This window comes from Panthera onca, chromosome E1, assembly GCF_046562875.1.
Source record: "Panthera onca isolate mPanOnc1 chromosome E1, mPanOnc1 haplotype 2, whole genome shotgun sequence".
Taxonomy (NCBI): Eukaryota; Metazoa; Chordata; class Mammalia; order Carnivora; family Felidae; genus Panthera; species Panthera onca.
Window position 1 is genome coordinate 15,949,437 of NC_138352.1, and position 27,640 is coordinate 15,977,076.

The 27,640-nt window shown below is 52.5% G+C and overlaps 1 protein-coding gene across 3 annotated transcripts; it reads right to left on the bottom strand.

Moving 5' to 3' along the window:
* On the bottom strand, window positions 1-24,026 carry RAB40B (RAB40B, member RAS oncogene family). Of its 3 annotated transcripts, XM_060645048.3 has the most exons (7): window positions 23,676-24,003; window positions 6,080-6,140; window positions 4,238-4,298; window positions 3,450-3,527; window positions 3,270-3,356; window positions 2,564-2,786; window positions 1-1,069 (listed from the first exon to the last, which is right to left on the bottom strand). In XM_060645048.3, the coding sequence occupies exons 1-7, from the start codon at window positions 23,845-23,847 to the stop codon at window positions 798-800; spliced, it is 954 nt and encodes a 317-aa protein (XP_060501031.3). In that variant the 5' UTR covers window positions 23,848-24,003; the 3' UTR covers window positions 1-797. The 3 variants fall into 3 exon arrangements, with proteins under 3 accessions (XP_060501031.3, XP_060501029.1, XP_060501030.2); XM_060645046.3 differs by lacking the exon at window positions 3,270-3,356 and having other exon boundaries at window positions 23,676-23,986; XM_060645047.3 differs by lacking the exons at window positions 1-1,069; window positions 3,270-3,356 and adding an exon at window positions 1,114-1,413 and having other exon boundaries at window positions 23,676-24,026.
* Window positions 24,027-27,640: the final 3,614 nt, after the last annotated feature.

The window sequence follows — 27,640 nt, forward strand, 5'->3', positions numbered from 1 at the left end:
CCAAGAAACAAGTGTACATTTTATTGTCAGGAAACATTTTCTTAAATAATGGTGGCCACTTCATTCCTTACCGACACGGCTCTGAACGATATCTTCCTTGCCGATCTGGATCTGTTGTAACTATGTTGTGGCCTTTTGGCACAACTGGAGATATCTTTGGCATTTTCTTCCCTTAGCTTTGTAACTTGTGGAACATCTTGTACAAAAAAATGTAGATTTACAGAAAAATATGCATATAAATCACTTATTAATCCCAAAACATGGTAAATAACATAGCAAAAACTTTATCAAATCCGTGTCAGACCCGAGCCGGACAGAGCGGCCGTGCCAACTCGGATTCTCCACAGCACTTCATAAACTCGTGCTCCGATGTGACGAGGAGACTTACAAAAAGGCCCTCTTGTGAGGTCAAAGACTAATTTCTCTCCCCCGTTGCTTTCCAGGGTCCCTGGAATTTGCACTCACGACACACGTCACCGCTCTTATAAAAGCAGTCCTATTAAGCAAAGGCCGTGCTGCAGCCACGACGTAAGTGACGTCTGAAATCTCACGTTATCAGGAGCCGAGCAGAGTGCTGACCCCCTTTATAAACACACATCTAAAGCAAGAGCTTCATGCACATCCATGTAGAAACACCAACGTCGAGCTGTGCGGGGTGTTTTCAATGCGCGGGGCGGCACGATCACCACGAGAGACCGGCAGGTGCTTTCCCGCGCCTGGAACGGGCTCCCGCGTCCCACATGTGACGGCTCAGAGCCTCTCGCAGAGGGGCCAGTGTCTGTGTCCCGGCGCCTCCCTCAGGAGACTTTACAGCTGTTCCGGGGGCAGCGCTTGGGCGGGCTCTGGGGGGGGCGGGTGGCTTTCACTTTTCGGAGGCTGCTCCTCTTGTGGGTGGAGCTGGTGGTGAGAGAGTAGGAGCGGCCGTGCATCATCCTGGCATTGAGACCACTGGCCATCGAGAAGGATTTGAGGTGACTCCTCAAGGCCATCGGCAGCGGGAGCTTGTCCACCAGGTGCACGGGTGTGCAGGACACCACAGCCCGGCAGCAGAGGTCCTGCAGGGTCAGCACTGGGAGAGGAGAGGAAAGGAAACGGGTTTAGTGTAGGACACAGACTGACCACCTTCCTTCCCTGGGGTGTTGGGGCTGAGGGCTCCACCCGCCGGACCCACACGTGCCACTGAGCAGGGCTGGAGACCAGTCTGCCTGCTTTAGTGGCCTCGGACTGCAGACCCCTGCCGTCTTTCCCTCCAGGTCCAAGAGGTGGGCAGACCTGGAGGGGAGACAATGGCACTCACGCTCCCATGGTTGGGGTGAGAGACCAAGGGCATCAGGGATGACCTCCTTCCCGACTGCACAGCTGACCTTGGCAACACGTGTGACCAGCTGTATAATGACATGTCCAAGGGAGCACCTGAGGAGACAATGCTGTCTTCAATCTCCTCTACACTGCCCCTTATGCGAGTTGGGCTCCCTGCCCGGTGGGACGGGCTCTTGGGGACCTGCTGAGGAGGGGCATTCCCAGTGTGCCCCCTCCCCCACCGCAGCCCCCAAAGGGGTCAGGCCCAGGGTTGCTCAGCAAACAGCTCTTTCGGCTCAGTGGTTCGTAACTGGGGGTGATTTTGACTTCCCGGCACGCTTGTGGTTTCCACAGCTGGGGGAGAGGGGGTGTGGTGCACTGGAGGCCCCGCCCGAGTGGCAGCAGTGCTGAGGGGGAGGATCCCTGATTCAGAAGAACCCTATTTTGCTCTGTCAACCCTAGGCCACCCAGTTCAATGACTACAGATTTTGTCTTTTTGTCTTTAACAGGAATATGTGGACAGATTACTCAGTGGAAAATGGTGACAGCGACTATGTCACCACAAAGCAGATGAAATAAGAACACAGGTCTGGGGCGCCTGGGTGGCACAGTCGGTTAAGCGTCCGGCTCTTGATCTCGGCTCAGGTCACGATCGCACAATTCGTGGGATCGAGCCCCGCGTCGGGCTCTGCACTGATGGCTCAGAGCCTGCTTGGGATTCTGTCTCTCCTTCTCTCTGCTCCTCCCCTGCTTGTGCACAGTCTCTGTCTCTCTTGCTCTCTCTCAAAGTAAATAAATAAACAAACTAAAATTTAAAAAAAACAGCACGGGTCTTTGGACGAATTAACACGGAGGGATCTGGTGTTGACAACACTCTGTGCACTTCTCTGTCTCAAGCTCCCCTCGTTGAAAGCGGATCACTCCTAACATGATAAGCTCTTCCCAAAACCACCAGGGGTGAGGGGCCAGGGGGAAGGGTGTGGGCAAAGCCTGGCGTCTGAGCGCCTGGCAAACGTGGCCCTCGGGTGCTGCGTCCCTGCAGGCTCAGGGGCCCCGCTCCGCGTGGGGAGGTGCTGGCTCCTTCTCATCACACACGCCTCTGCCTACGCACACACTTCAGAAGTGCCTCTCATGAACTTTCCGACAAAACTGTTCACGGTGACTTCTAATTAACTGCATCCACTCCCTGGGAATGGATGCGGCCGCCTCGGGTGGGTCCTGGGAGGCGGGCCGGGGGCTGGAGGACGGCCTGGCGGGTGCCTACCCTTGCTGGGCCTCCAGAGTCGGTCCATCCCGTGCCGCAGCAGCACGGTCCTGGCCAGCTCCGTGAAGGACTCGGTGATGTTGAAGTTGCACAGAGGGCTGACCTCGAAGAAGGTGACACCCAGGCGCGCTGCGTAGGCCTGGGCCTGCTCCGTGGGGACTTGCCGCTTGAAGGCCAGATGCAGGCGGTTTCCCACCAGGATTTTAGGGACACCAGGGGCATGCTGAAGGGTGACAGAAAGGCAAGGAACAGGGGTTACTTGTGCTTCTGTTCCTGGCACCGCTGGTGTGCGGGGTACATGGCGTCCTCCCCAAATTCACGCCCACCCAGAACCTCAGAACGTGTCCTTATTGGAGAAGGACGCTTGCAGATGTATTTGGTTAAGATGAGGCCACTGGGAAGGGCCGTCAATCCAGGCACTGATGTCCTTGTGAGAAGAGGAGAGGACCCGGGACACACAGGGGAAAAGCCACGTGGGGGCAGAGTTACGGGACCACAGGCCAGGAGCTGTCGGCAGCCACCGGGAACTGGAAGAGGCAGGAAGGACCCTCCTCTGGAGGCTTCAGAGGGAGCCCAGCCCCGATGACCCTGGAGTTCAGGCTCCTGGCCTCCAAAGTGTGAAAGAACACATTTCTGTTGTTTATGGCGATGTGTTCCGGCAGCTGCAGGAAACAATATGACGAGTGCGGGGCTGCTCTGTACCCACATCGGCAGTTGGCCAGGTCAGCGTGCCAGCAGGCAGCTCGCGGCTCTGGCTCCTGGGCGTGGTGGGGCTCCAGATCAGGGCCCGGTCCTGTCCAGGGAGGGGATTGGTGTCCTTGCTGGTGAAGCCTCGTGCCCCGGCCCTCAAGCCCACTCGGATGGCGCTCTGGCACAGTGCTCATACCTCATCTATCTCCTTAATCCACCGGTCGATGCCATCAAAGGACCAGCGGTTTGCGATGTCATAGACCAGGATCACACCCTGCGGAGAGAGGCACCAGGCTTACCTTACAGGACAGAGGTGGGCGCAGCTCTGGGCCATGCTGGCCAGTGTGCAGGCTACTCAGTCACAGACTCACAGCCAGCTAAATGACCACTTTACTAATTTTAATGGAAGACACAGTATTTTTATTTGTCTACCAAAAGCAGTAGTTAAATATTTACTTCTAATGGTGCTTCATGAGCTCGTTAATCCACTCTCAAATGTCAAGGTAAGTTGGGGACTAGCATTCAAATCCCCCGATCCACATGCTGCTCTAGGGACATGGAAGGTGGAGGGACTGCAAGGGTGACCACCTTCCTAGGGGCAGAGCCCACCCACCTGGACAGAGTGCTCTCCTACATGCGCACAGACATACACACACAGTCACGCGAACACAGGTGCACACATACAGATGTGCACACACACACGCATACGTACACACACACACACACACACACACACACCCCTGCGGCCACACAGAGCTCGCGTGCACATGTGTGTGCAAACATAACACATGCACACATACATCCCTGATGCTGATGGTTTGCAAGCCACCAAACATTCCTTGCCACACTTTCAGACTCTTTTTTTTTTTAAACACTTTGAGATTCTTTCATCAAATCATATTAAACACTTTGAGATTCTTGCATCAACAAACATTCCAATGCCATTATTCAGTCAGTCTGACTTCCTGGCTCAGGGGACGTTACCTGTGCGCCCCGCGAGTAGGAGCGGAATATGGTACAAAATCTTCCCTGCCCGGATGTATCCCTGGAAAAGATGTTGGAGGCCAGTGAGAAGAAATCACTGCTTCTTCCTGACAATAAGGTTTTGAACTTGGGAGCCATAGCAAACATATTTTACAATGGTCAGTCAGTGGCCATCCCACTGCAGACACGTCCCTAAGTTTGTCAATACGAGGAATGGACGTGGGGGCCCCTGACACCTGGAATGGAGCTCCAGAAGCCATAAATCAGGACAAAGAGAAGTAACGTTCCCTGGGATAGATTCCAGCAGCCTGCTCTCATGGTTGTGGCTCTCGGGCCCAGCGGGTGGTGATTCCCCGCAGGTTACAGAAGGGCAACACTCATCTGCATGTGCAATCAACAGTCCCACATCAACACGCGATCCCCTAGAGATGAGGGTGGGAGGGCAGGCCTCCCCTGCACGCCAGGCGCGTCCTCATATACAAACAGCGAGACCCAGCATGGCTTTTCTTTGGTGACCCACCTCTGCCTTCTGAGTCCTAGATGAGGCTCAGCTGAGGAGAGCAGGGCCTGGGGTTCAGAAGTGTCAGAGGTGCTGACCGCGGCCAAAGACGTGGGAGGAACACCTCACGTGCTGGGAGCAAATGCACGGAGAACTCCCAGATCAGTCCCTACAGAGTTTAGGCTTTGCCCGCAGACGGGGTGGCTACAAGTCTAGGGGTGAGGAGACGCAGGAGGAGGGCAAACTTGGGAGGTAGCCACCGGCTCCGCATGGGAGATGGGTGGCTCTCGTGAAATGGGAATGCTCCCTGGTGTGGGGGTGCCGCGGAAAACCGTGGGGTCTGGCCAGAGCAACTGGGGGCGCAGGGACATGAAGGCATTTACTAAGACAGGCCACTCAGATGAAAAACAGAATCGGGAAATGTCGAGAGGGTGCCTAGGAGACGTGGAGCAGCCTTCGGCATCCAGGGCAAGTATGGGCTGAGGGTGGGGCCCTGGATGGTCCCTGGGGAGGAGAAAGATGAGGCAGGGTAAGCCCAGGGCCCTGCAGCTGCTCAGGCCTGTGCCAAGGGTGCGTGCAAGGTAGGAATGAGAACACTGCAGGTGAGAGCAGGGTGCCTGAGCCTCACTGACCCACAGGCTGCTGGTGGGGCAGGCCTTACCCACAACCCAAACGTCATGGGGTGGGTGGCGGGAAGGGACAGGTGCTGAGGGGACATTGCGGAGAGGCTCCCGGCTGGACTTTGGGGCTGACTGCTCCTGGGAAAGAGGGAGTGAGGGAGCAGGAGAGGCTTCCAGGGCTTGGAGGCTCAAGGGCATGTGTGGGGTTGGGGGGGCGGCGAAGAGGGCCAGCAGGTGGCCCAGGAGAAGGGGTGACACAGGCGGGGACAGAACTTGGGCAAGTCACACAGGGAGGCGGGCAACCCAGGGATTGGTCAAAGCAGGAACGCTCAGTTCTCCCACCCCCATCCCACCTGAAGCTGAGGGGCAGAGGCAGGGGTTTGTGACCCGAACCTCAGAGCCTGGGGGTGGGTGGGGGAGGGGGCACTGAAAAGACACCCAGTCCAGACCTGGGCAGGGGGGGGTCTCTTGCCTCCCAACCTCCCCACACCTGCCAGGGGTCTGTCTCCATTGCACTCACGGGCCCCTCCTGGCACTGGGGAGGCAGAAGCAGAGGCAGGTGTCAGCAAGGCCACATCCTGGACAGACTCCCAGGGACCCACAAAGGCCCTGCGGTTCCCTCCCGTGGATGAGGCCTCAGTGGACGCAGATCCCCACCTCCACGGGGTCTGCTCACGGGCGCACCGCTCCCCCCTCCCAGAGCTGGGGTTGGGACCCACTCACCAGAGTTGCAGCTTCACCCGCCGCCCGTCCAGCAGGATGGTGGTGGTCTTGTAGTCGATGCCTGTGGAAGGAGGTGGGGGCAGCTTGAATGCTGCTGGCCTCAAAGTCCTTCCTCACACTTCCTCCCCAACAAAAGGGCACCGGCGAAGAGAGCTCTCCGGGGGAGGGAAAGGACGTCTCACCAGGGCAGATTCACAGGGCAGGTGGACCGGACCCCGCTTTGGGTCTTGCCGGATTCGTTTGGCCCGTGTCCACCAGCCCCGTTGCTCACCCCACGGGGCCTCCAGTTCTCCCCTCCTCACCAGGCACCGCTGCCTCGGCCCCCCCGGCCACCCCAAGGCCGTCCCACTACACGAGGGGAAGGCGGCTGCAGCCAGCGGGCTCGGACTTGGATTCCAGCCCCCGAACCGTTTGGCAGCAGGGTGGCCTGTGGGGCTCGGGGCTCGCTGGCCCCCCGCTTTGCAAGCAGCTGGTTGCAGCCAGACTCTGCCCCTCATCTCTGGGCCCTCCCTCCCGCCCTGTCTCCTGTCCTGGGACCGTTCCTCCTAGGCTCCACTCCCAGGCAAAACACTGAGATCCCTTCCCCAAATTTTTAATTTAATTTAATTAATTTACTAAGAATGTAAAGTAAAAAAGTATCGCATGTGAAATGAAATACGAAGCATTATCTCAGCTGTGTAAAGAGAAAACGTGTGTGCGCGCGCGCGCACAGTGAGGCTACCGTGAGGGCCTGCCCCATGTTGTCCCTGGAAGTTTCTGGGTGGTGGAATCTGGGTCGTTTTTACCTTTTTTTTTTTTACCCCAGCCTTTCCCTACTTTCAAGTTTCTTCAATGGGCATGTATTTTTACCCCCTAAAATCAGGAAAAGCAATAAACATTTTTTAAAAAGAAAAATATTCCTTCCCATTCTACGAGAAACCAATTTTCTCCTTCATTGAGAAACCACTCTTGTGTTCACAGAGCAAGTCGCAGGAACGCTTCTGCCAGGCCTGTGGAGGAGAAGACACACTGGGCTGGACTGGAGGAGGGACAGCCCGGGAGAGACAGGGCTTGCATCAGGTACCAAAGAAAGCCAGAGAGCAGTTCTCCCTTCCAAAAAACAGACGCAACACAGTGTATGATCGCAAGAATCCAAACTGCTTAGTAACCCACCCACCAGGCTTTGCGTCGCTCCATTTGCTTCATTTTCCACTTCCTCAGGAATCTCTCTCACAACACACAAACCTAGAGAAGACCAGCCTTGAAAACGTTCCGGGATGTGGCCAGACTTCGGATGTCTTGACAAGGAAAGCTGGATTAAGAGTTATAAATCTAAAGGGGAATGTGCTCTTGGGGGATAGATAGGAGAGAGAGAAGCCCTACAAGACGGACTTGATGAGGCAACAGGAGGGGGCGCTGAGGGCAAAGTACAAGCTGCACCCCCCCCCCCCCCCTTTAAGACACTCTCTTGGGACACTTCAAAACAAAAACTGGAAGGGACAAAAAACAAAAAACAAAACAAAACAAAAAAAAAACCACACAAACAAATGGTTAAAATGATAAGAGTCTCCACCCTTTTATAAGAAAAAGGCAATCTCATCAATAGCCTGAAGTCCAGGAACTCCCTACTGTCTTGATGTTAATGCTTTGCTAGAGGGAAAAACCACCTTAGCTAGGTCTCCAGAAATAGCTAGGCCTCCAGCAATCTGTGAGTCTTTAGCACATGAAAATCCCTTTTAAAAACTTCCTCTTGGGGCCCCTGGGTGGCTCAGTCGGTTAAGCAGCAGATTTCGGCTCAGGTCATGATCTCGCGGTCCGTGAGTTCAAGCCCCGTGTCGGACTCTGTGCTGACAGCTCGGAGCCTGGAGCCTGTTTCAGATTCTGTGTCTCCCTCTCTCTGACCCTCCCCTGTTCATGCTCTCTCTCTGCCTGTCTCAAAAATAAATAAAACGTTAAAAAAAAAAAACTTCCTCTCGACTTTACCTCCCCCAGCCCCATAGTATATAAGGAGTCATTCTTCACAGCTCCAGTGCAGCTCTTTCTGACCCTGGGTCCTGTCCCCAGCTTTAATAAAATCAATCACCTTTTTGCACTAAAGGCGTCTTCAAAAATTCTTTCTTGGCCAGCAACTCTGAACCCCACCACCACCCCAAAACTTCATCAGGCCTCACCCTGAGAACGTCCTGGGATGGGTGTGAAATCTTAGCAGCTCTCCACCAAAAAACCCCAGCGCCCAAAGCTCAGAGAGCAAGGTCCTCAGACGCAGCTAGAGAAGTGTCAGGTGCAAGCAGCTTAGCTGTGGTCCCTGACAGACCTACAGACCTACCTTATACTTGGCTACCCCTCCCCCGCCAAAAAGCCCCAAGAGAAAGAGCATCACATTCATAAACCCTCCTGTCTTACAGCAGGATGAGGGCAATACAGTATGCATGGCATGGCAGAAGCGGAGGACAGATTGCTTCGCATTCTGTGGACACGTTGCCCGGGGTTTTAAGGCAGAGTGTAGATATTCCCGAAACTGCATAGGTCAGTAGCTTCAGGCTCTGTGAAATTACTCTTTGGAGTGACCCACCAAGGGCCTTTTCACAGCCCTTTAATTTTTTTTTTTTTTTAACGTTTATTTATTATTGAGAGACAGAGAGAGACCATGAGCAGGGGAGGGGCAGGGAGAGAGGGAGACACAGAATCCAAAGCAGGCTCCAGGCTCCAAGCTGTCGGCACAGAGCCCGCCGAGGGGCTCGAACCCACAAACCGAGAGATCATGACCTGAGCTGACGAAGGAGCTTAACTGACTGAGCCATCCAGGCGTCCCTCTTCACAACCCTTTAAAATCCCATTATCTCCCGAAGGCAATTTCAAATGCCTACACCCTTCCTTTTGCAGCAGTCAGCATTGGGTGTGTGTGGCGTGAAACACACACACGCACAATAAATACATTATATATATATATACATATACACACACACAAATAGATATATACAAATAGATATGTACAAATATATATACGTATATATACAAATAATAGAATATATACATACATATGTTAAATATAATATATACATATATAACAAATAGAATGGACAATCACATAATAAATAAGAATATATACATATATAATTAAATGTTTATAAACACAAACATATATACAGAGAGTAACTTCAAAGTTAATTTTGGAAATATTTAATTTTTCCCCTGGAATGTACCATTTACCATTTACATGAAGCAACAAATAAGTACTTTTCAGTTTAGAGAGAACCTTGGCTTTGGATGTCTGTTTCGAGACACTAAGAGAGAGCTCTCACCATTCACAGCCCAGAAAGGTAATTTCATTGTTAACCTTTAGGAGATTAACCCACCGCTTGAGCTGGGTTGGTTCCTTTGATTTACAAAGTGTCCTTATGTACTTATTTTTTTTGATGCACAATTAAAAAAGATTTCATAAATGTAAAAGAATTCATTCCTGATGGTCTTTTTAAGCACCCCAAATAAAACTATACTTGTTTTTTTTTTTTTTTCATCAGTCATAGATGTACGTAGTTTCAAGTGTCAGAGACTTAGTATGGACAGGCTATACTAAGTATGACAGGCCCTGATTCACACCCCACCACAGTGTTCTATTACCCATCTTTTTAATTTCCTTTGCTATGTATTTCCAAGTTTGTAAACACACTTGTATTCCTACTTCCTGTCTTTTCACACTTAGGCCTTAATAAACTTCCCACTGTGGAAGCTGAAAATGTAGTCCTCTCACTGACACACTCCACATGCCTCTCTCTCTCTCTCTCACACACACACACAGTATAGTTATCTGCCATTTAACTAGATCAATATCTAATTTTACATCAATGTGACCAAGTAAACACTATCCACAGCTGGATCATGTGGTATATACTGTGTTTGTTCTTCATGTATAACTTTTTGTTTTTACTGGAGTTAAAAATTGCTTTTTTGTTTAGTTTTCTCTGCATTTATCACTAACACATCCCTAAAATCTCCTCCAGTTATCTAGATCTCCTCTCAGTACTTCCAAACTTTCAGGTGTTTCACCTTCTTGGGGATATCTTTCCAGAGCTTCTGTCCAGCTCCCATGCGAACTGGGAGCATGGCTGTCTTCCTGGGCCCTCCTTTCTCCTACTGCGAAATCACATCTCCCTGTCTGTTGGTTTACTTCTCCCTTTTTCTTCCTGAGAAGGGTTGTGGAAGATAGTTTTCGAGACTTGGCATGTCTGTAGTCTGCATTCACTCTTCCTTGAGATTGGATGGGCACACAATTGAGGTAGGAAATAATTTTCATTCAGAAGTGTGCAGGTCTACTTTCTAGAGTTCTTGTTGAGAAGTCTGATGTCAAACTGATTGTTGACCCTTTGAAATGTATTTTGGTCTTTCTGCTTGTAAGGCCTTGCCCCAGCACTCTGCAATTTCATGCATTGTTATGGGGCATCTTCATTGTTATGCTGACCACTTGACATGCTCTTTCAATCTGGAGACGCAATCTTTAGATTCTGGAAAATGTTCTTGAATTATTCACTTGTTTCCTCCTGCTGGCATAGTTTACTAAGACATTGGGCCTCCTGAACCTACTCTCTGATTTTCTTATTGTGTCTTATTTTGCATCTCTTTTTCTCAACATTCTGGAAAATGGTCTCAATGTTATCTTTTATTCTTTCTTTGAAATTTTTATTTGTCATCACATTAAAAAATTATCTTTTAACATTTAACATTTATTTATTTTTGAGAGACAGAGAGAGACAGAGCATGAGCAGGGGTGGAGCAGAGAGAGAGAGAGACAGAGTCTGAAGCAGGCTCCAGGCTCTGAGCTGTCAGCACAGAGCGTGATGCGGAGTTCAAACTCACAGAACCACGAGATCATGACATGAGCTGAAGTCAGACGCTTAACTGACTGAGCTACCAGGCACCCCTGCCATCATATTTTAAATTTCCAGGATCTTTATTGTTTTTGGATTGCTCCCTTTTGAGTTTCTCCTTTGGCCATGGCTGCACGGCTCCTCCTGGGACAGTACTGCAGACAACTCTCAGGGATGGACAAAATATAAAAACCAGTGACCCCAAAGCATTGGAGAGTGACTCCAAGGGAGTCTTCACAAGGGAGGGACTCTTCACCACTTTCTCCACTTTGGCGTCAGACCTGGCAGTGATCACGTTGCCACGGTTCGGGGCTGCCCGTGGCCACCTTCCTCACCAGGTAGGAGAGGAGCTGGGAAGTCAGCTGGAAGTAAGCTACAGACAGAAGCGTAGATGGGGAGAAAGCAGTAGAGAATCCTGACAGGCTCAGGCATCAGGACCAGACAGTCCTCAAAGGAGGCCTGTCCTTCAACTTGTCAGTCATGTGAGCCTGTAAACTCTCTGCTTGAGCTGACTTTTTTATTTCCATCAAAAATGTCCAGTCAGGGAGGGGGGGGGGGGCACCTGGGTGGCTCAGGTGGTTAAGCATAGGACTCTTGGTTTCGGCTCAGGTCATGATCTCACAGTTTGTGGGTTCAAGTCCCACATCAGGCTCTGTGCTGACAGCACAGAGCCTGTTTGGGGTTCTCTCTCTCCCCCTCTCTTCCCTTCCCCTGCTTCCCCTCTCTCTTTCTCAAAGTAAATAACCTTTTTTTTTTTTTCTTAACGTCCAGTATGATAGAAAACATACAAAGCACAGTGACTGGAGAGAGGAACAGAGAATGTCTGACCTACAAATCCTAGAAAAACCTGCAAAAGATACATTTTAACATCTTCCCAAAAGAGAAGTACAATGACCTGTGTCTCAGAATTTCACTAACGGTAAATAGCACTTACGAGGGACTCTGGCTCAACAATAATGATTTAATCGTTAGCTGCCAGGCCCAAAATTGCACTCCATGACTATAGGTGGCGGTTCCCATTAGAACAGCCCTGCTGAATAAGCTGACCCCTGACCCTTGGGACCACGCAGCCCAGTGCTCCACCAGCACCTGCCCCTTCCGGGCTTGGGCTCCCAAACGTCTCTGGGTCCATGTGCTCAGCTGTGTGCCACTCACTCTGCCCCTGTAGTGGGGACTTGGGGACAGCGTGGAGCCAGCTGGGGTGGGGCCAGAGATAAAGCTTGAAAATGCGCTGCTTCCCCATGTGATAGTGCCTTGGTTTCTCCAGGTGGGGAAGGTGAGAGTGGAGATGGGCCAAACCCACTGGGGCCCCACAGGGAGGAGGTCTGTGTGGCCTGGGATCAAATCCCAGTCCTGACAACCAGCGATTTCCTCATGCTCCCCTGCCTCAGTTTCCCCTACCACTTGGTAGAACGCACTTGCCCCAGCTACTTACAGCCTAACCCTAACCTTAACCCTAACCCTAACCCAGCCTGTGTACCTACCGCCTGTAGGCACCTCGCCTCGGCAAAAGCTTTTTCCCCCGGACCCCTGGGCCCCCGAAGATACACCCCTAACACCGCTGTGCTGCCACAGACGCATCCCCAAATCACCTCTCTTCACGGCCTAACCCTCCTCTCCTCAACTTACTCACTGAACCGTTCTCTCACTCCCGCAATGTTTTCTTTTATCTCCTATTTACGTGTTTGCTCTTTTTATTATGTTTCCTCTTCCCTGACTCTGTGGCATGCTACCTTCAACGTCGGTCCAGGAGAACCCAGTATTCTGACATGAGTGGGGTCAAGCTGAGGACCAACAGGTATAATTCGTGTTTGCTGCACTTAACTAATTCTTCGAAAACTCTGTCCATCAAAATGAGATAAAAACACACAAAAACTTCTAGAACAAAGCCTGTGGGAATGCTCATTGAGTGAGTCAGAATAACAGAGAAGAGATATAATTTTAGCCTTCTTAAAAAAAAAAAGAAAAAGGAAGCGTCAAATGCCAAGCCATTCACTCCACTTTTAGCTCCGCAGGATGAATAAATAATTTAGCGATCTATTTCAGTTCGCGCACCACCTGCTTCTCTCTCTTCTAGTGAGCACGCAGGCATAGATGTGAGCCGTCAGGGAGGAGAATTCTCTGCTGGCGTAAATATCGGTTAAATATCACTTACAAACATATTCATCTCTGAGAGGATGACTTTTGAGAAATGTACCTAACGTTGAGGGAAAAGATCAGAAAGCAGCCCTGTGACCACCAGAGGCTGGGAGGAGGGGCTTCCTTTTGAGAGGCGAGGAAGATGTTCTGAAACTGGAAAGTGCTGGCAGTTGTATAAAATGTCACTTCATTGTTCACTTTAAAACGGTTTGTTTTAGGGGCGCCTGGGTGGCTTAGTTGGTAAGTGTCCGACTCTTGGTTTCGTATGGGATCATGATCTCATGGTCTGTGAGTTTGAGCCTCACATCAGGTTTGCTGCTGTCAGTGTGGAGCCTGCTTGGGATCTTCTGTCCCCCTCTCTCTGCCCCGCCCCTGTTTGTGTGCTCTCTCTCTCTCAAAAATAAACATTTAAAAATAAAATATAAAATAAAATATAAAATAAATAAAATAAAATAAAATAAAATAAAATAAAATAAAATAAAATAAAATAAAATAAAATGGTTTGTTTTACATTATGTGAACTTCACCTCAAAGAAAACGTATGCACATACGTCCTTCTCAGAGTTGGCTTGCATGGCTCTTTGGATCAGAAGGGCCCTCCGCTGGAAGATGCTGGGGTGCCTCACAGAACCAAGTGGTGGGAAGGACTCAGGGTGGTGACAAGTTTGACCCACAGCTAAGGCCAGTGCCAGCCCCTCAGTGGGCCCCCTTGCATTTCTAAACAGTTCTAAAAGCAAGTCACATTCAAGACAGGGACTTGATGTGTGCTCATCACGTTTACACAGAGGTCAGTGACTAAAATTAACATCAGTGATCTCTCTGCAGAACTCCTTTTTGAAAAGTATGTTCCTAGGGCGCCTGGGTGGCTCAGCTGGTTAAGCATCCGACTCTTGGTTTCAGCTCAGGTCATGATCTCACGGTTCATGGGATCGAGCCCTGTGTATTTTTTTAAATATATGTAAATATATATATATATATATATATATATAGAGAGAGAGAGAGAGAGAGAGAGAGAGAGAGAGAGAGGGAGAGAGAGGGGGAGAGAGAGAGATAGTGAGTGGGGGAGGGACAGAGAGAAAGAGAGAGAGAGAGAGGCAGGGCATGAGCAGGGGAGGGGCAGAGAGAGGGAGACACAGAATCCCAAGCAGGCTCCAGGTTCTGAGCTGTCAGCACAGAGCATAATACGGAGCTCGAACCCACAAGCCGTGAGATCATGACCTGAGCTAAAGTCGGACGCTCAACCGACTGAGCCCCCCAGGCGACCCTAAAGTGCTCAGTTCTTGATGATATTGGCACCCTTCCTGCAAAGCCCACTTTAGCCAGGGGCTGCCCACCTGGCCCCTGGGGCACTGTGGGCTCCAGGCCCCCTGATAACTCCTGGCTGGGACACTCTGCTCACTTAGATGGTCACTTCATCCAGCCAGCGGTGCTGTATTCTAGCAAGTTCCTATGTCAACTGAACCCACCCACTGAGGCTGCGTGTGTCTTCAGAAGGAGCTCCGAGCCTTCTGGTTCAGCCTCCCACTTCTGGAGTTGCAGGAGCTGAGACAGTATGATGTCTTGGGGGAAGGATATGCCCTCATCACTGGTCATGGCCATAACCAGCTAAGTGACCGTCCCAAAGCCGGAAAGTAAACCGAGCACCTGTCTGCGCCCCAGAAGACAGTTTGGGATGAACCACCCTGAACAAGGAGTCATCTCCACTCACCTGAAAGATGCCAGGGGCCTCATAAATAACCGTGGTCCCAGGCACTAAGTGTCAGAGAGGCGAGAGGCTGGACCCTGCTGGCAGCACGTGGATCACCTGTATGTCACTATGGACAGAGGGAGAGTAAGTGGGGGGCCAGCCGGGGATGTGCTAGGCACATGCGGGCCCCTGTGCTGAGCCGCTGTCACCATAGCACAACTGGGAAGCACAGTGGCTCCCTGAGAAGCCCACAGAAGTGGCAGGTACCCAGGCAGACGGTGGCAGCGGGGGCCTCATCTCTGGGAAGGGGGCTGGGGGCGGGAGGGCTGCCGGAGACAGAGTGCCCAGAGCTGCCTCCTAGGGTCATGCATGGCCAGGTCCTCACAGCCCGTGGGTGTGGTGGGGCCCTGAGGTGGGTCACCAAGCTGGACACCTTTGTGACCACAGTTTCCTGTCTGACAGAAGAGGGCGGACCATCCCTGATGCTGCTCCTGTTCAGACAGGAGGCACGGTGTGGGCTCAGTTCAGCCTCGGCCAATGTCACCACCAGCTGGGCCCTGAGCTCCAGACCCAGGCGGTTTTTCTCAGAGTCCGTGGCTGCCTCCAGACACCACAGCAGGGCCTGGTCTCTCCCAGGCTTCCCCACCCAGCGGCACATCCTTTGGGCCAAGTGTGATAACCCCAAGACAGAGTGGGAGGGAAGGATAGAGTCCCTGTGTCACCTGCAGCAGGACCAGGGGCCAGCTCCTGGCAGGCCCCTCCCCTCCCCTGACTGTCACCTGTCAGGAGAGAGCAGAGCCAGAGGGTGCTTGGCCACACAGGAGACAGAGGTCAATTGCAAAGTCCATTCCCTCCCACATTTAAACTGCACACAGAGATTCCAGGAAGGACTTTCTCCTGCAACCTTCCTGCGGAGTGGGGCCCTGCCCACACCTCAACTTCAGAGTCATGAGCAGATACATGTCCATTGTTGTAAGCCCCCCATCTGTGGTGGTTTGATACAGCAGCCCCAGGACATGGACACACTGTCCAACTGCACTCCCACACTGTGCCCCCACTGCCCACCCTGCCCAGTGCTCATGGAGAGGGCGCTCAGGGCCAAGGACAGGCTCCTGGCCTCGCAGGATGGACCCCTGGTCTCATGCCTCTGGCCTTCCCTCTCTGGACATCAAGCCGCCGTGACACTCTTTAAACCCACAAGGCAGTGGGTCTGCCTTCTGGAATGCGCACATCACTCTAAACTGAAATAGGTTTTACTTCCAAATGGGTTTTCTCAGTCTAAGAGAGAAGCTAATGTTCTACACATCTATCAATTTATTTTGCCCGTTAAGATACTTTCCAGCCTTCTGATTAGGGTCCGCTAGAATTTAATGCATGTATTTACTATTCTGCCTCCGTAAATTTCTTTTTCAACCAAACAAAATGCCATCTGTATCACAAGTGACAATATGGTTCAAATACATGAGCAAACTCAGCTGAGTCCCACTTGGGGTGGGCAATTCATTAATTATTGGCTACAGGGCGCCCGATGGCTCAGTCGGTTGAGCATTCAACTCTTGATTTCAGCTCAGGTCATGATCTCATGGTTGTTGTTTTTTTTTTTTTAATTTTTTTTTAATGTTTATTTTTGAGAGAGAGAGAGAGAGAGAGACAGAGCATGAACAGGAGTGGAGCAGAGAGACAGGCAGACACAGAATCAGAAGCAGGTTCCAGGCTCCAAGCACAGAGCCCAACGCGGGGCTCGAACTCACAAACCGCAAGATCGTGACCTGGGCTGAAGTCAGATGCTCGATCGACTGAGCCACCCAGGCGCCCCTATCATGGTTTGTGAGATTGAGCCCCGCGTCGGGCTCTCACGGAGCTTGCTTGGGCTTCTCTCTCTCCTTCTCCCTCTGACCCACCCTGTGTGCACGCACACACTCCCTCTCAGAATAAATACACATTTAAAATAAAGTGAAATAACCTGTAACTCTGTGTGCGCCTAATCTCAGTCGGTTGGCCAGAGAGAGACAAGCTGGGAGAAGCTGTTGCGAACCAGAAGAAATGCACTAAACCGCAGGCACTGTGCGCACTGGAGGGAGGGGGCTGCAGGCAGAGGAAGAAGGTGACTCTAGAACAGCATCTGCAGAGGGCAAAATCCTCAGTTCAGAGGAAGGGGCGGGCGGCATCACTGGAACCGAGGTGCCTTGTTTACAGACAAAGAGGCAGTGACCCGCTCACAGAACCCCAAAGTCCGGCATCTCTGGCAGCAGGCCACGCGAGGTGGGGGGAGCTGACCCACACACTGGCGGCCTCTGGGGCCAAAATGGTGCAGGCGTGGGGCCAGCTTCAGGAGGTGCGGGAGCTGCCCCACAACCTGGAGCCCAGGCAGAGGGCGGTCCAGGTCTAGTGGGGAGACTGGTCGAGACCTCCAAGGAGGAAAGCTGAAGAGAGGTACTTCTTTTTTTTCTTTTAAGTTTATTTATTTATTTTGAGAGCGGGAGCGAGAGAGAGAAAGAGAGAGAGTGTGCTTGTGTGTGCGTGAGTCGGGGAGGGGCAGAGAGAGAGGGAGAGAGAATCCCAAGCAGACTCTGCACTGTCAGCCAAGAGCCCGATGTGGGGCTCAATCTCATGAACTGTGAGATCGTGACCTGAGCCTAAATTGAGAGTCTGACAGTTGACCGACTGAACCGCCCTGAGAGGCACTTGCGAAGAAGGCAAACCCCGATGACATCATCGGGAGCCGCTATCTTCTGTGGTGACTGCCTTTTGCGTGGTTTTGTTTGTGGGTCTGATAAAGTCTACATCTGTGATGTTTTAAGCCCAACCCCTTGGACATTGCAGCTCTTTTCGGTTTTTGCTTATACATCATCCCTTCCTTGTAGCCAATTAAGCTGAAGCAGCCTGGGAAGAAAGCCCCAAACGTTTGAGTCTCTTAATGGGAAGTGAGCCGATAGCCTGCAAATTCAAGCAACAGGTTCCATTGCTTCCGATATACCTTGCCCCTTCTCTTCACCCCAGAAGGCCCAAGCGAGGAGTGAGCAGGTGCAGCCAGCAGGGCCAAGGCAGAGCCATGTGGCCGTCAGCTGGGAGCACCCAGTGCTAGTGGCAGAGGACACAGCAGGGGGTGGGTGGCTGGGGGGGGTCTCCGTCCAGAAGCTGACCCTCTGCACAGGAGGAACCTGGGCCAGCCGGTGGGATACGAGCCCCTCCTTGTCCATCACCCAAAGTCAGGGTTACCTGGGCTGGGGTTCAAGGCTAGACTAAAGGGGCAGTCCCCACTGTAGGAAGGAGGCGCCACAGGACATGGGGACGTGGGGCTGAATGACTGGCTTTGAGGAAGAGAAAATCTGATACAAATGCAGTTTTATTCTTCTCAAATGCATGGAAGCACTTACGACCTAATTTTAAAACAACAGCGTTGAAGAAACTCACCGTGTGCTCGTGGCGGCACCGCGGGAGGTAAGGAGGTGGGAGATCATCTCCTTCTCAAGGAAATAACTTGGGAGTCTCAGTTCAAACATGCACGAGATGGCTTTATAAACCGGGCTTCAAATCCTGCAGTGGTTGCCACGGGAAACCGGCAGAGTAGCTCTGACATCGGCAGACCCACCGGGGTCTGCAGCACTGCAGAAGGCAGCAGGGGTGTGTGACCACCTCCTGGTGCAACACTTGTCCAAGGCGAATAGAAAGGAGAAGAACCCCACAACAGGATCACTCAGCAAAAACGTTCTGATGGTCCTCCCAGGGAATAAAAGCCACTTCTCTGAGCCTCTTCTGAACCAGAGGGGCCACAGAGGGGCCCCGAGCCAGCCACCCCATCTACATTCCTGCTCTCACTCATGCTGTGTGACCTTGAGGGAGTACTCACCCTCTCTGGGCCTAATTTATCTCATGAGATGATTCTTCTACACTCTCAGTAAGGGGGGTTGTTATTACAGCTGCTGGCAAAAATGAAGCAGAAAAAGAAAGACAGGATTTTCCTGTGGGCAAAAGGAAGCTGGTGAAACAGCCAGGAGAAAGCAGTGAGAGAAAATAAGTCTCTTTGGGGAAAAAGCCGGGAGGCAAGAGATTGTAGAATTTCGTGTCAGTTTAATCTACTTGCCTCTCCCAACTAGAAACTCAGCAATCAGAGGAGGAAAGGTAACAGCTGGGGCCAAGGGGAGACACTGTCAGCAGGCAACAGGGGAAGAAGGGCCCAGCTGTGGCCTTGACTTCACTCCCCCAGCCAGGGCCAGGCTGTCCAGGTCTTTTCTCCCCACTTCTGCCTGGAAGAAGAGGCTGAACGAAGATCCCCCGGAGGCTCCAGGGTCAGCAGGCCCCAAAGTGAGAGGTGGGCCCCTTAGCTCTTCTACGTGTGTATCACACTTCAACAAAACATTATAAAAGGAGAGAGAGAGAGAGACAAAGAACCCAACCTAAAATGAAACCTGACCCAAGGAACAGAAGGACATTCATCCTAGTTACTTCATGCAAAAGAGCAATTTAACGAAAGCATTAAGTTGGAAAAAAAGAGATTTTTTAAATGAAATAAATTATTTAAGGAAAAAAGTTTAAATGTTTATTTATTTATTTAAAGTTTATTTGTCTTGGGAGAGAGAGACTGCAAGCAGGGGAGGGGCAGAGAGAAACAGAGAATCCCAACCAGGGTCCACGCTGCCAGTGCAAAGCCCAACGCAGGGCTCCATCTCATGAACTGTGAGATCATGACCCGGGCCGAAATCAATAGTCAGACACTCAACCCACAGCGCCACCCAGGCGCCCCTATTTAAAGAAAAATTTTTTTAAATTTTAAATTAAAGGGGTGCCTGGGTGGCTCAGTGGGTTGAGCGTCCAACTTCAGCTCAGGTCATGATCTCACGGCTCGTGAGTTCAAGCCCCGCATTGGGCTCTGTGCTGACAGCTGAGCCTGGAGCCTGCTTTGGATTCTGTGTCTCCCTCTTTCTCTGCCCCTAACTCACTCGCATTCTGTCTCTGTCTCTCCCAAAAATAAATAAACATTAAAAAAAATTTTTTTAATTTTAAATTAAAATTGTAAAAGAAAGAAAATGCAGATCAAAGCATTATCACTGAAATAATAAAAAAGAAACAGCCAGAAACAATTTTCTAAAGTAAAAATTACCGACAAATAGGAAAGGCTTGAGATGCTCACAGAAATTCAGAAGAGACAGAAAGATGAAAGCAATTAGAAGCGAATGGATGGGGAAGGCAAGAAAACACGACCCAACATCAGGATAATGGGTGCAGAAGGCAGAATCATCTCACCCACCCCCACAAGGTACCCACACTGTGATGTTCACAATACGTGACTCCATTAGGTTACATGGCAAAGGGGCATTAAGGCTGCCGAAGGAATTAGGTTTGCTGATCAGGTGACCTTAAAATACAGAGATTATCCTGGATTATCAAATGGGCCCCAGCACCATCATAAGGGCTCTTACAAGCAGAAGAGAGAGACTGAGTCAGGCTGCAGCGGTGCGGCTAGAGAAAGGAGGCAGTGCGGAAGGCGAGAATGGGGCTTGGAGCCAGGGAGTGCAGAAGGTTCTAGAAGCTGGAAAAGGCAAGCCAACAGACTCACCGCCAGCACCTCCAGAAAGGACGCAGCCCCTGTCGACACACCTTGACCTTAGCACAGGGACACTGGGCCCACCCAGGATTGTCAGGTAAGAAATCTGTGTTTTACCTAAGTTTGCGGCAATTTGCTCAGCAGCCATAGAAAACCAAAACAATTGGTGTCTCTGAAGCAGAAACACCAATCAATGTAACAGAAGATGTTTTAGGAACATAAAGTAAATTTCCCCGAAATTAAAAAAAAAAAAAAAAAAAAAAAGCCTGCAAATTCAAAGAGTACACAGTGTATCAGAAAGTTCAACACCAAGCATTCAACTTTGAGACACTCCAACTGAGAAGAAAAGGCTAATTTACCCCCACCCCACCCCCACCCCGGGGGGAAGGGAGGCAGGGGAGCCAGCTGACCTCAGGCTCCAGCACCCACATCCAACCCCAGGGCCATCCAACCCCAGGGCCATCCAACCCCGGGGCCCTGGAACAATGGCTACAAAGTGTGGCAGGAAAGAGAATACCACCTGAGAATCTATTGTAACCTGACGGAGATACTGTTCACAGATAAAGACAACAGACATCCTCAACCATGAAAGCTCTCAGGAAATACCAGCCCTTCCTAAAAAATGAAATGTGGCTAATTAGAGGGGCAGCAAAATAAAGAAGTCACACACACAGTGGTGGTGAAGACTCATGGTCAGCACCCAAGACACTTGAACATCTAACTAGTACCAAGCAGCTATGGACACGGCAGCCCAGGTTCAGAAACCCGGGCAAAGTAAGAGCCACACAGGCTGCAAGCACAGGTTGGGGGTGGGGTGGGGATGGAGAGACTTGCTGAAAAGCGCTGTCCTTCCAATGCCCAGAAGGGATGCAGAATGACCCATGGACACACAGCGTTAACAATAATAACATAATTGATGCCAACTTCTTGCAATTTTGTGGAAAGTGTCTTTTTCACCTAAATCCTCCCCTCTGTGTTGAGGAAAAACCTTTATTTTTTTATTAAAAGAATTTTTTCAATGTTTATTTTTTTATTTTTGAGAGAGAGAAAGAGAGAGAGAGAGAGAGAGTGCGAGCAGGGCAGGGGCAGAGAGAGAGGGAGACAGAATCTGAAGCAGGCTCCAGGCTCTGAGCTGTCTGTCAGCACAGAGCCCCATGCGGGGCTGGGACCCACAAACTGTGAGATCATGACCTGAGCTGAAGTCAGACCCTTAACCAACTGAGCCACCCAGGTGCCCCTGAGGAAAAACCTTTAGAATAAAGTGTTAACCAGTTGCTTCTACAAGTCCTTGGCTGGGCTTGTGACACAAAGTGGTGCGTCAGAGCAGCCCCAAGGCGCTGTTCAAACCAACCAGAAGGGAGCTCTGCCCACATTCCTGCTAAGTGCCCCACATCACTCACCCACTATAGAACTCAAAGCCACAGCTGCCCCCCCACCCCCAGGCACACAGATTTATAAGAACCGTGCATCTCTTCTGTGCTCATCCATCCATGGAGCCCCAGGCCCTGCGGACCCCCACCCTTTGCCGGCTTAAGCCCCAGAGCTGGGCTGTCCAGCAGGGCTCTACCACATCTGTCACAAGCCAAGCGTCGTGCTGAGCGTGTGAAATGTGGCTAATATGAACCTTTAATTGTATTTCATTTTAACTACCCTAAATTTAAAAAGTCACACGTGGCTGATGGCATCACCTTGGAGAACACAGTTCTGGAATCAGTGGCCAAATGTGCATTTTCACAAGGCCCTGGGGTGAAGAGTCCGTGGTTCTCCAAAACCATCCCAAGCTCTCCCCCACCCCTCCAACCTCCTAGGCCTGCCCCAGGCCACCCCAGCAGCTGCTCTGTTCCTTGCTCTGGAGCCACAGACTCCCTCCCTCAGCCAACCCTGCAGGCCACTTTTTCTCTTTACATCCCTCACCCCCACCTTGTGCCCTACCACAACCTTTGCCCTGTACTCCCTGCCCCTCTTGCCTCAAGTCAAGTTCATCTCGGGATCCAGGACTTCCTCTTGTGCACTGTCTTCTCAATTCTGCCCTGCCTGGTCAGGGCAGGAAGCAAACCTAGGCTGGCTTGAACATCAAGACTCCACTCCCTGGGCTGCCCTCCTCTGTTCCTGGAGAACAGACTGCAAGGCCAGGAGATGGGGGGGGGGGGGGGGGGATAGGACCCTGAGCAACCAGGTATGGCTGCAACTGTGCCTTCTGTCCCTGGAATGTCCTCCGAAAGTGATGGCAGGAGGTGCCCTTCACAGCCACCCAACCTGCGCCATCAGAGCAGACTGCTGGGTGAAGACCTTGGCTCTCCTGCCTCCCTGCCCAGGTTTCTGCCCACTTCACCTTCCTCTCCTCTCCCCTGCCCTGCTTTCCCGCCTAATGTCTACCCGGCCTTGGGGGCTGCGGCCCTCAAACCTCAAACTTTGGGAACCCTCCGCCCACTACGCTCAGCTCTGAGTCCTGCGCTTCCCTGGACCTGGAACCCACTCTCCTTCATTTCACACCAGTGTTTGCCTTCCTCGGCCCCGAGGGTCATTTGGGTTTCCTGCCCTCCTGGGCTTGTTCACCAGGGCGAGGAGCCCCTCAGACTCTCCAAGAGCCCTGGAGAAGCCTCCAGACTAGTTCTCCCGCTTCCTCCCCGCTTCCACCCCACCCACGCGCAGAGCCACCACCTGGGAGCCTCCGCCCCGCTGCGCTCTGATCCCGCTCCCAACCCCGCCCGCCTGTTCCATAACCCCCACGCATCCTTTCCAAACGCGTCTCACGCACTGGCGGTCTCCCGGATGGGCCCACTCACAGCAGCCCAGCCGACCTCCTCCCCAAACCCCACCTGCGAGATCCGCTCCCTTCCGCCTCGTAGACATCCCGGGCCGAAAGGACCCCAGCGTCCAGTGCAGCCGCTAGCTCCCGCCGGGAAGCAGACTTTGATGAGGCTATGGAGGACGCGCTGTGTTCCCCACGTGCGGAAACGGGGGTGTAGCCAGGGCAGCCCGAGTAGCGCGCGCCCGACCCAGGCAGAGAGGCGGGTGGGGAGCCCCGCGCTCCCCAATCGCCGGCCCCTCGCGCACTCCACACCCTCGGCCCCGCTCGCGGTCCCTGGCTCTGCGCCCCCGGTTCCTCGGTGCGCTACTCCGGTGCCTGGGCCCGGCTTCCCCCGTCCGCAGCGCGCTCTCCAGACCCGCTCCGCTCGGTCCCCTTGCGCTTCTTGGCCCGCCGCTCGTTCCCAGGCCCCCTGCGCACTCCCCGGGCCCCGCTCCTCCCGGCCGGCCCCCCGTTCGCTCCTCGGCCCCCCGTTGGCTCCCCTGGCCCCCGCGCGTTCTCCGGGTCTTGCTCCTCCCGGCACGCCGCGCGCTCCCCCGCTCTGCTCCCCTCCAACCTGGCCCCACGCTCACCCGCCGGGTGGCCGTAAGGGGACTCGGCCGCGCCATCCTGCAGGCTCGCCAGGATCTCGCCTTTGCCCACGTCGCTGTCGCCCACCAGCAAGAACTTGAGCAGGAAGTCGTAGGCGCGGACAGGGCTGCCCAGGGTGCTGCTCATCGTGCCGCCGCCGGCGCCGGCGCCCATGCCCGGGCCACGGGACGGCGCAGAGGCGGCGACCGGGCACCGAGGCGCTGAGCGGGCCCAGCCGTCCGCAGATCGCCGCGCGCCCCCGGCCCCCGCAGCTGACAGCGCGCGGCCCCGCCCCGCCACGCCACGCCATTGGCGAGACTCAGTTGCTAGGGGTGCTGCGCGCGCTCATTGGCTGGGATGCCCGTCCATCTCTCTTTCGTCTCCGCCTCCAGGCCGACGTCCACCCGCCCCTCCTGGGAGGATGAGGTCGTCGCTGCCAATGCAGGCTGATGGGCGGGGCGGGGGCGGGGCTGAGGACAAGGTTGTTACGGCCACAGCCAATGAGGTCCCGAGGCGGGGTGGGGCGGAGCCAGGGGCGGGGAGGCAGCGGGCGGAGCCGGGCCTCGCACTCCCAAGGAGCCGGGAGGGCGGTGCTGGGCCCGGGGCGGGGCGGGGCGGGGCAGCAGCGGAGGGCTACCCTGCTGCTGCGGCCTCCACGCCCTGTCACCCACCTGCAGACGTCGCCAGGCCGGGTGGGGGAGCCACAAGGGCGAGTTCTGTTTTCGGACGTGCGGTCGGGAGGCCAGGGCCAGGTCGCCTTGTGTCAAAGGTCCCTGTCCTGGTGACCCCGGGCTCGCCGTGGCCCCACCGCTCCTCCAGAGCCTCGTCTTTGTCCCGGAGTGCGTGGGTGCACGTGCCTATGTGCTTATCGATGTGCATCTATGTGCCTCCGCTTGTGTGCGTGTTTGTGTGCGCGCGCAAGTGTCTATGCACGTGCGTCTGTGTGCGTTTACAGGTGCTGTGTGAGTGTGTCTGTGCAGGTGCTGGGGGAGAGGACAAGGTAGGGACTCTGCAGTCCCCAGACTTCTCTCACCATCCAGGGCCCTGGGGAGAGATTGGCCTGAATTGCTCTCAGGCCCAATCCCAGAACTCCCATGTAGGGATTGGCGCTGGTGGGAATCAATCCATGCCTATCTTGGGATCAATCAACTGTAGTAGGGGGCTCTGGTCCGCAACCCACAGGAAAGGTCCTGTACGCTTGGCAACCCTGTATCCATTCATTAGAATGTATCTTAATATGCGTAACCAAGGTCCCCACCTGACGACCCCCAGGGTCCTACCTCGAGGTGTGGTTGGGTCTGGCGGTCCACCCTGTGCAGGGCAGAGGGGGGTCTGCATGCCATCTAATTAAAATGGCCCGCTTTCACGCCCTACATCTCCACATGCTGGGCTAACTATCTCCAGCGCCAGGAAGGGTGCAGTGACTCCCTTGGCGCAATGGACTCCCTTGGTGCAAGCAGCAGGTGCAGATTCACAAACACACACAAACGCTGAGAAGCCTCTATCTGGGCCAGTTGCAAGCAGAAGGGGCCTGTCTTCACCAGCTTGGGCTGCTGTGACAAAATGCCCTAGGTTAGGGGCTTAAACAAGCAGACATTTACTTCTCACCATTCTGCAGGTTAGAAGTCCTGACCAAGGTGCCAGCTGTTTTGGTTCCTGGTGAGACCCTCCTCCTGACTTGCAGACAGCTCTTTCCTACTATATGTCCTCACACAGTGGGGAGAGAGAGAGAGAGAGAGAGAGAGAGAGAGAGAGGGAGGGAGGGAAAGAGAGTGCAAGCTTTCTGGTTTCTCTCTTCTAAGGGCACTAATGCCATCACAAGGGCCCCACTCTGATGGTCTTATCTAGCTCTAATTACCTCCCAAAGGTCCCCATGTCCATGTATTATTACATTGGGATTTAGGGCTTCAATATATGGATTTTTGGCAGGGACATGTTCAGTCCACAACTGGGCCCATGGTGGTTAGGGGCCCTAGAACCACCCAGAGCAAGAATGAGTTCTGGAGTGTGGAGTTCTGCCCACTGGAGAGTTGTGCCCACCCATCCCTCAGCTAGCCTTTCCCTGAGTTGTTAGATGGTCTTGGGGTCTAGAGTAGGGTATCTGAACCAGCCTCCAGGGGCTGCTCTGTGGTGGGTAGTTCTGTGCATTGCTGGATGCTGATGACCCCTATCCATTAGATGCCAGTGAACTCCTCTCCCAGTTGTAACCACTAAAAATGTCTCCAGAATCGCACATGGCAATCCCTCACCCTGAGATGAGAACAGGTGGGGCTTCTACGGTAGCTCCCATGAGCACCTCCTGGCTGATCATGACTGATCTGTTTCCTCCAACTGTGACATTAAATGGTAAGTTAAGGTCAGGTGTGACTCCAGGGGAAAGGAGAGGAGAATCTTCCCAAGCTGCACCTGGGGCTAGGAGCAAACGGTCTATTTAGAGTGGTCCAGGCCTATAGTGAGAGTCCTGGGACACCTGTGGTGGCCCACTTTAACCTCATGGTGACCCTGACAGGTGGGGATTGTCATCCCCACTATACTAAGAAAAGGAGGGCTCGGAGAAACCATGAGGACCAGAGGCCCTGACTGTAGCTTCCACTGCTGGAGTCAGTACAGCAACACAGACCTGGTTTTGTGTTTATTTTTAAATTGTAGTAATATATACATACATATATGTATGTATATATATATATTACATATAATTTACCATTTCACCCATGTTTAAATGTACAGTTCAGTGGCACTAAGCACATTCACGTTGTACAATCATCTCCACCACCCATCTGCAGAGCATTTTCGTTGTCCTCAAGCTGAAACACTGTTCCCATTAAACACTAACTCCCTCCTGAGGGGCGCCTGTGTGGCTCAGTCTGTTGAACATCTGACTCTTGATTGATTTTGGCTCGGGTCATGATCCCAGAGTGGTGAGATTGAGCCCTGCGCTGACAATGTGGAAACTCCTTGGGATTCTCTCTCTCTCTCTCTCTCTCTCTCTCTCTCTCTCTGCCCCTCTCCCCTGCTCTCTTTCTCTCTCTAAAACAAAACAAAACAGGGGCGCCTGCGTGGCTCAGTCGGTTGAGCGGCCGACTTCGGCTCAGGTCATGATCTCACAGTTCGTGGGTTCGAGCCCCGCGTCGGGCTCTGTGCTGACAGCTCGGAGCCTGGAACCTATTTCAGATTCTGTGTCTCCCTCTCTCTGACCCTCCCCCGTTCATGCTCTGTCTCTCTGTCTCAAAAATAAATAAACGTTAAAAAAAAATAAAAAAAATAAAACAAAATAAAATAGGGGCACCTCAGTGGCTTAGTTAAGCGTCTGACTTCTGCGCAGGTCATGATCTCGCTGTTTGCGGGTTCGAGCCCCATGTCAGACTCTTTAATGACAGAGCCTGGAGAGACTGCTTTGGATTCTGTGTCTCCCTGTCTCTCTCTGCCCCTCCCTCACTCACACTCTGTCTCTCTCTCTAACATAAACATTTAATTTTTTTTTAATGCTTATTTATTTTTGACAGAGAGAGAGACAGAACATGAGCAGGGGAGGGGCAGAGAGAGAGAGAGAGAGAGAGAGAGAGAGAGGGAGGGAGACACAGAATCTGAAGCAGGCTCCAGGCTCCCGACTCCCAGCTGTCAGCACAGAACCCGACGCGGGGCTTGAACTCATGGACCGTGAGATCATGACCTGAGCTGAAGTTGGATGCTCAGCCGACTGAGCCACCCAGGCGCCCCTCTAACATAAACATTTAAAAATAAAATAAAATAATTAAACACTAACTCCCCATCCACCTCCCCCAGCCCCTGGTAACCACCATTCTACTTTCCGTCTATGAACATGACTTCTCTGGGGACTTCATATAAATAGAATCATATAATATTCACTCTTGTGACTGAATTATTTCACGAACATGTCTTCACTGTTCACCTATGTTGTAGCATCTGTCAGAATTCCCTTCCTTTTTAAAGCCTAATAATATTCCAT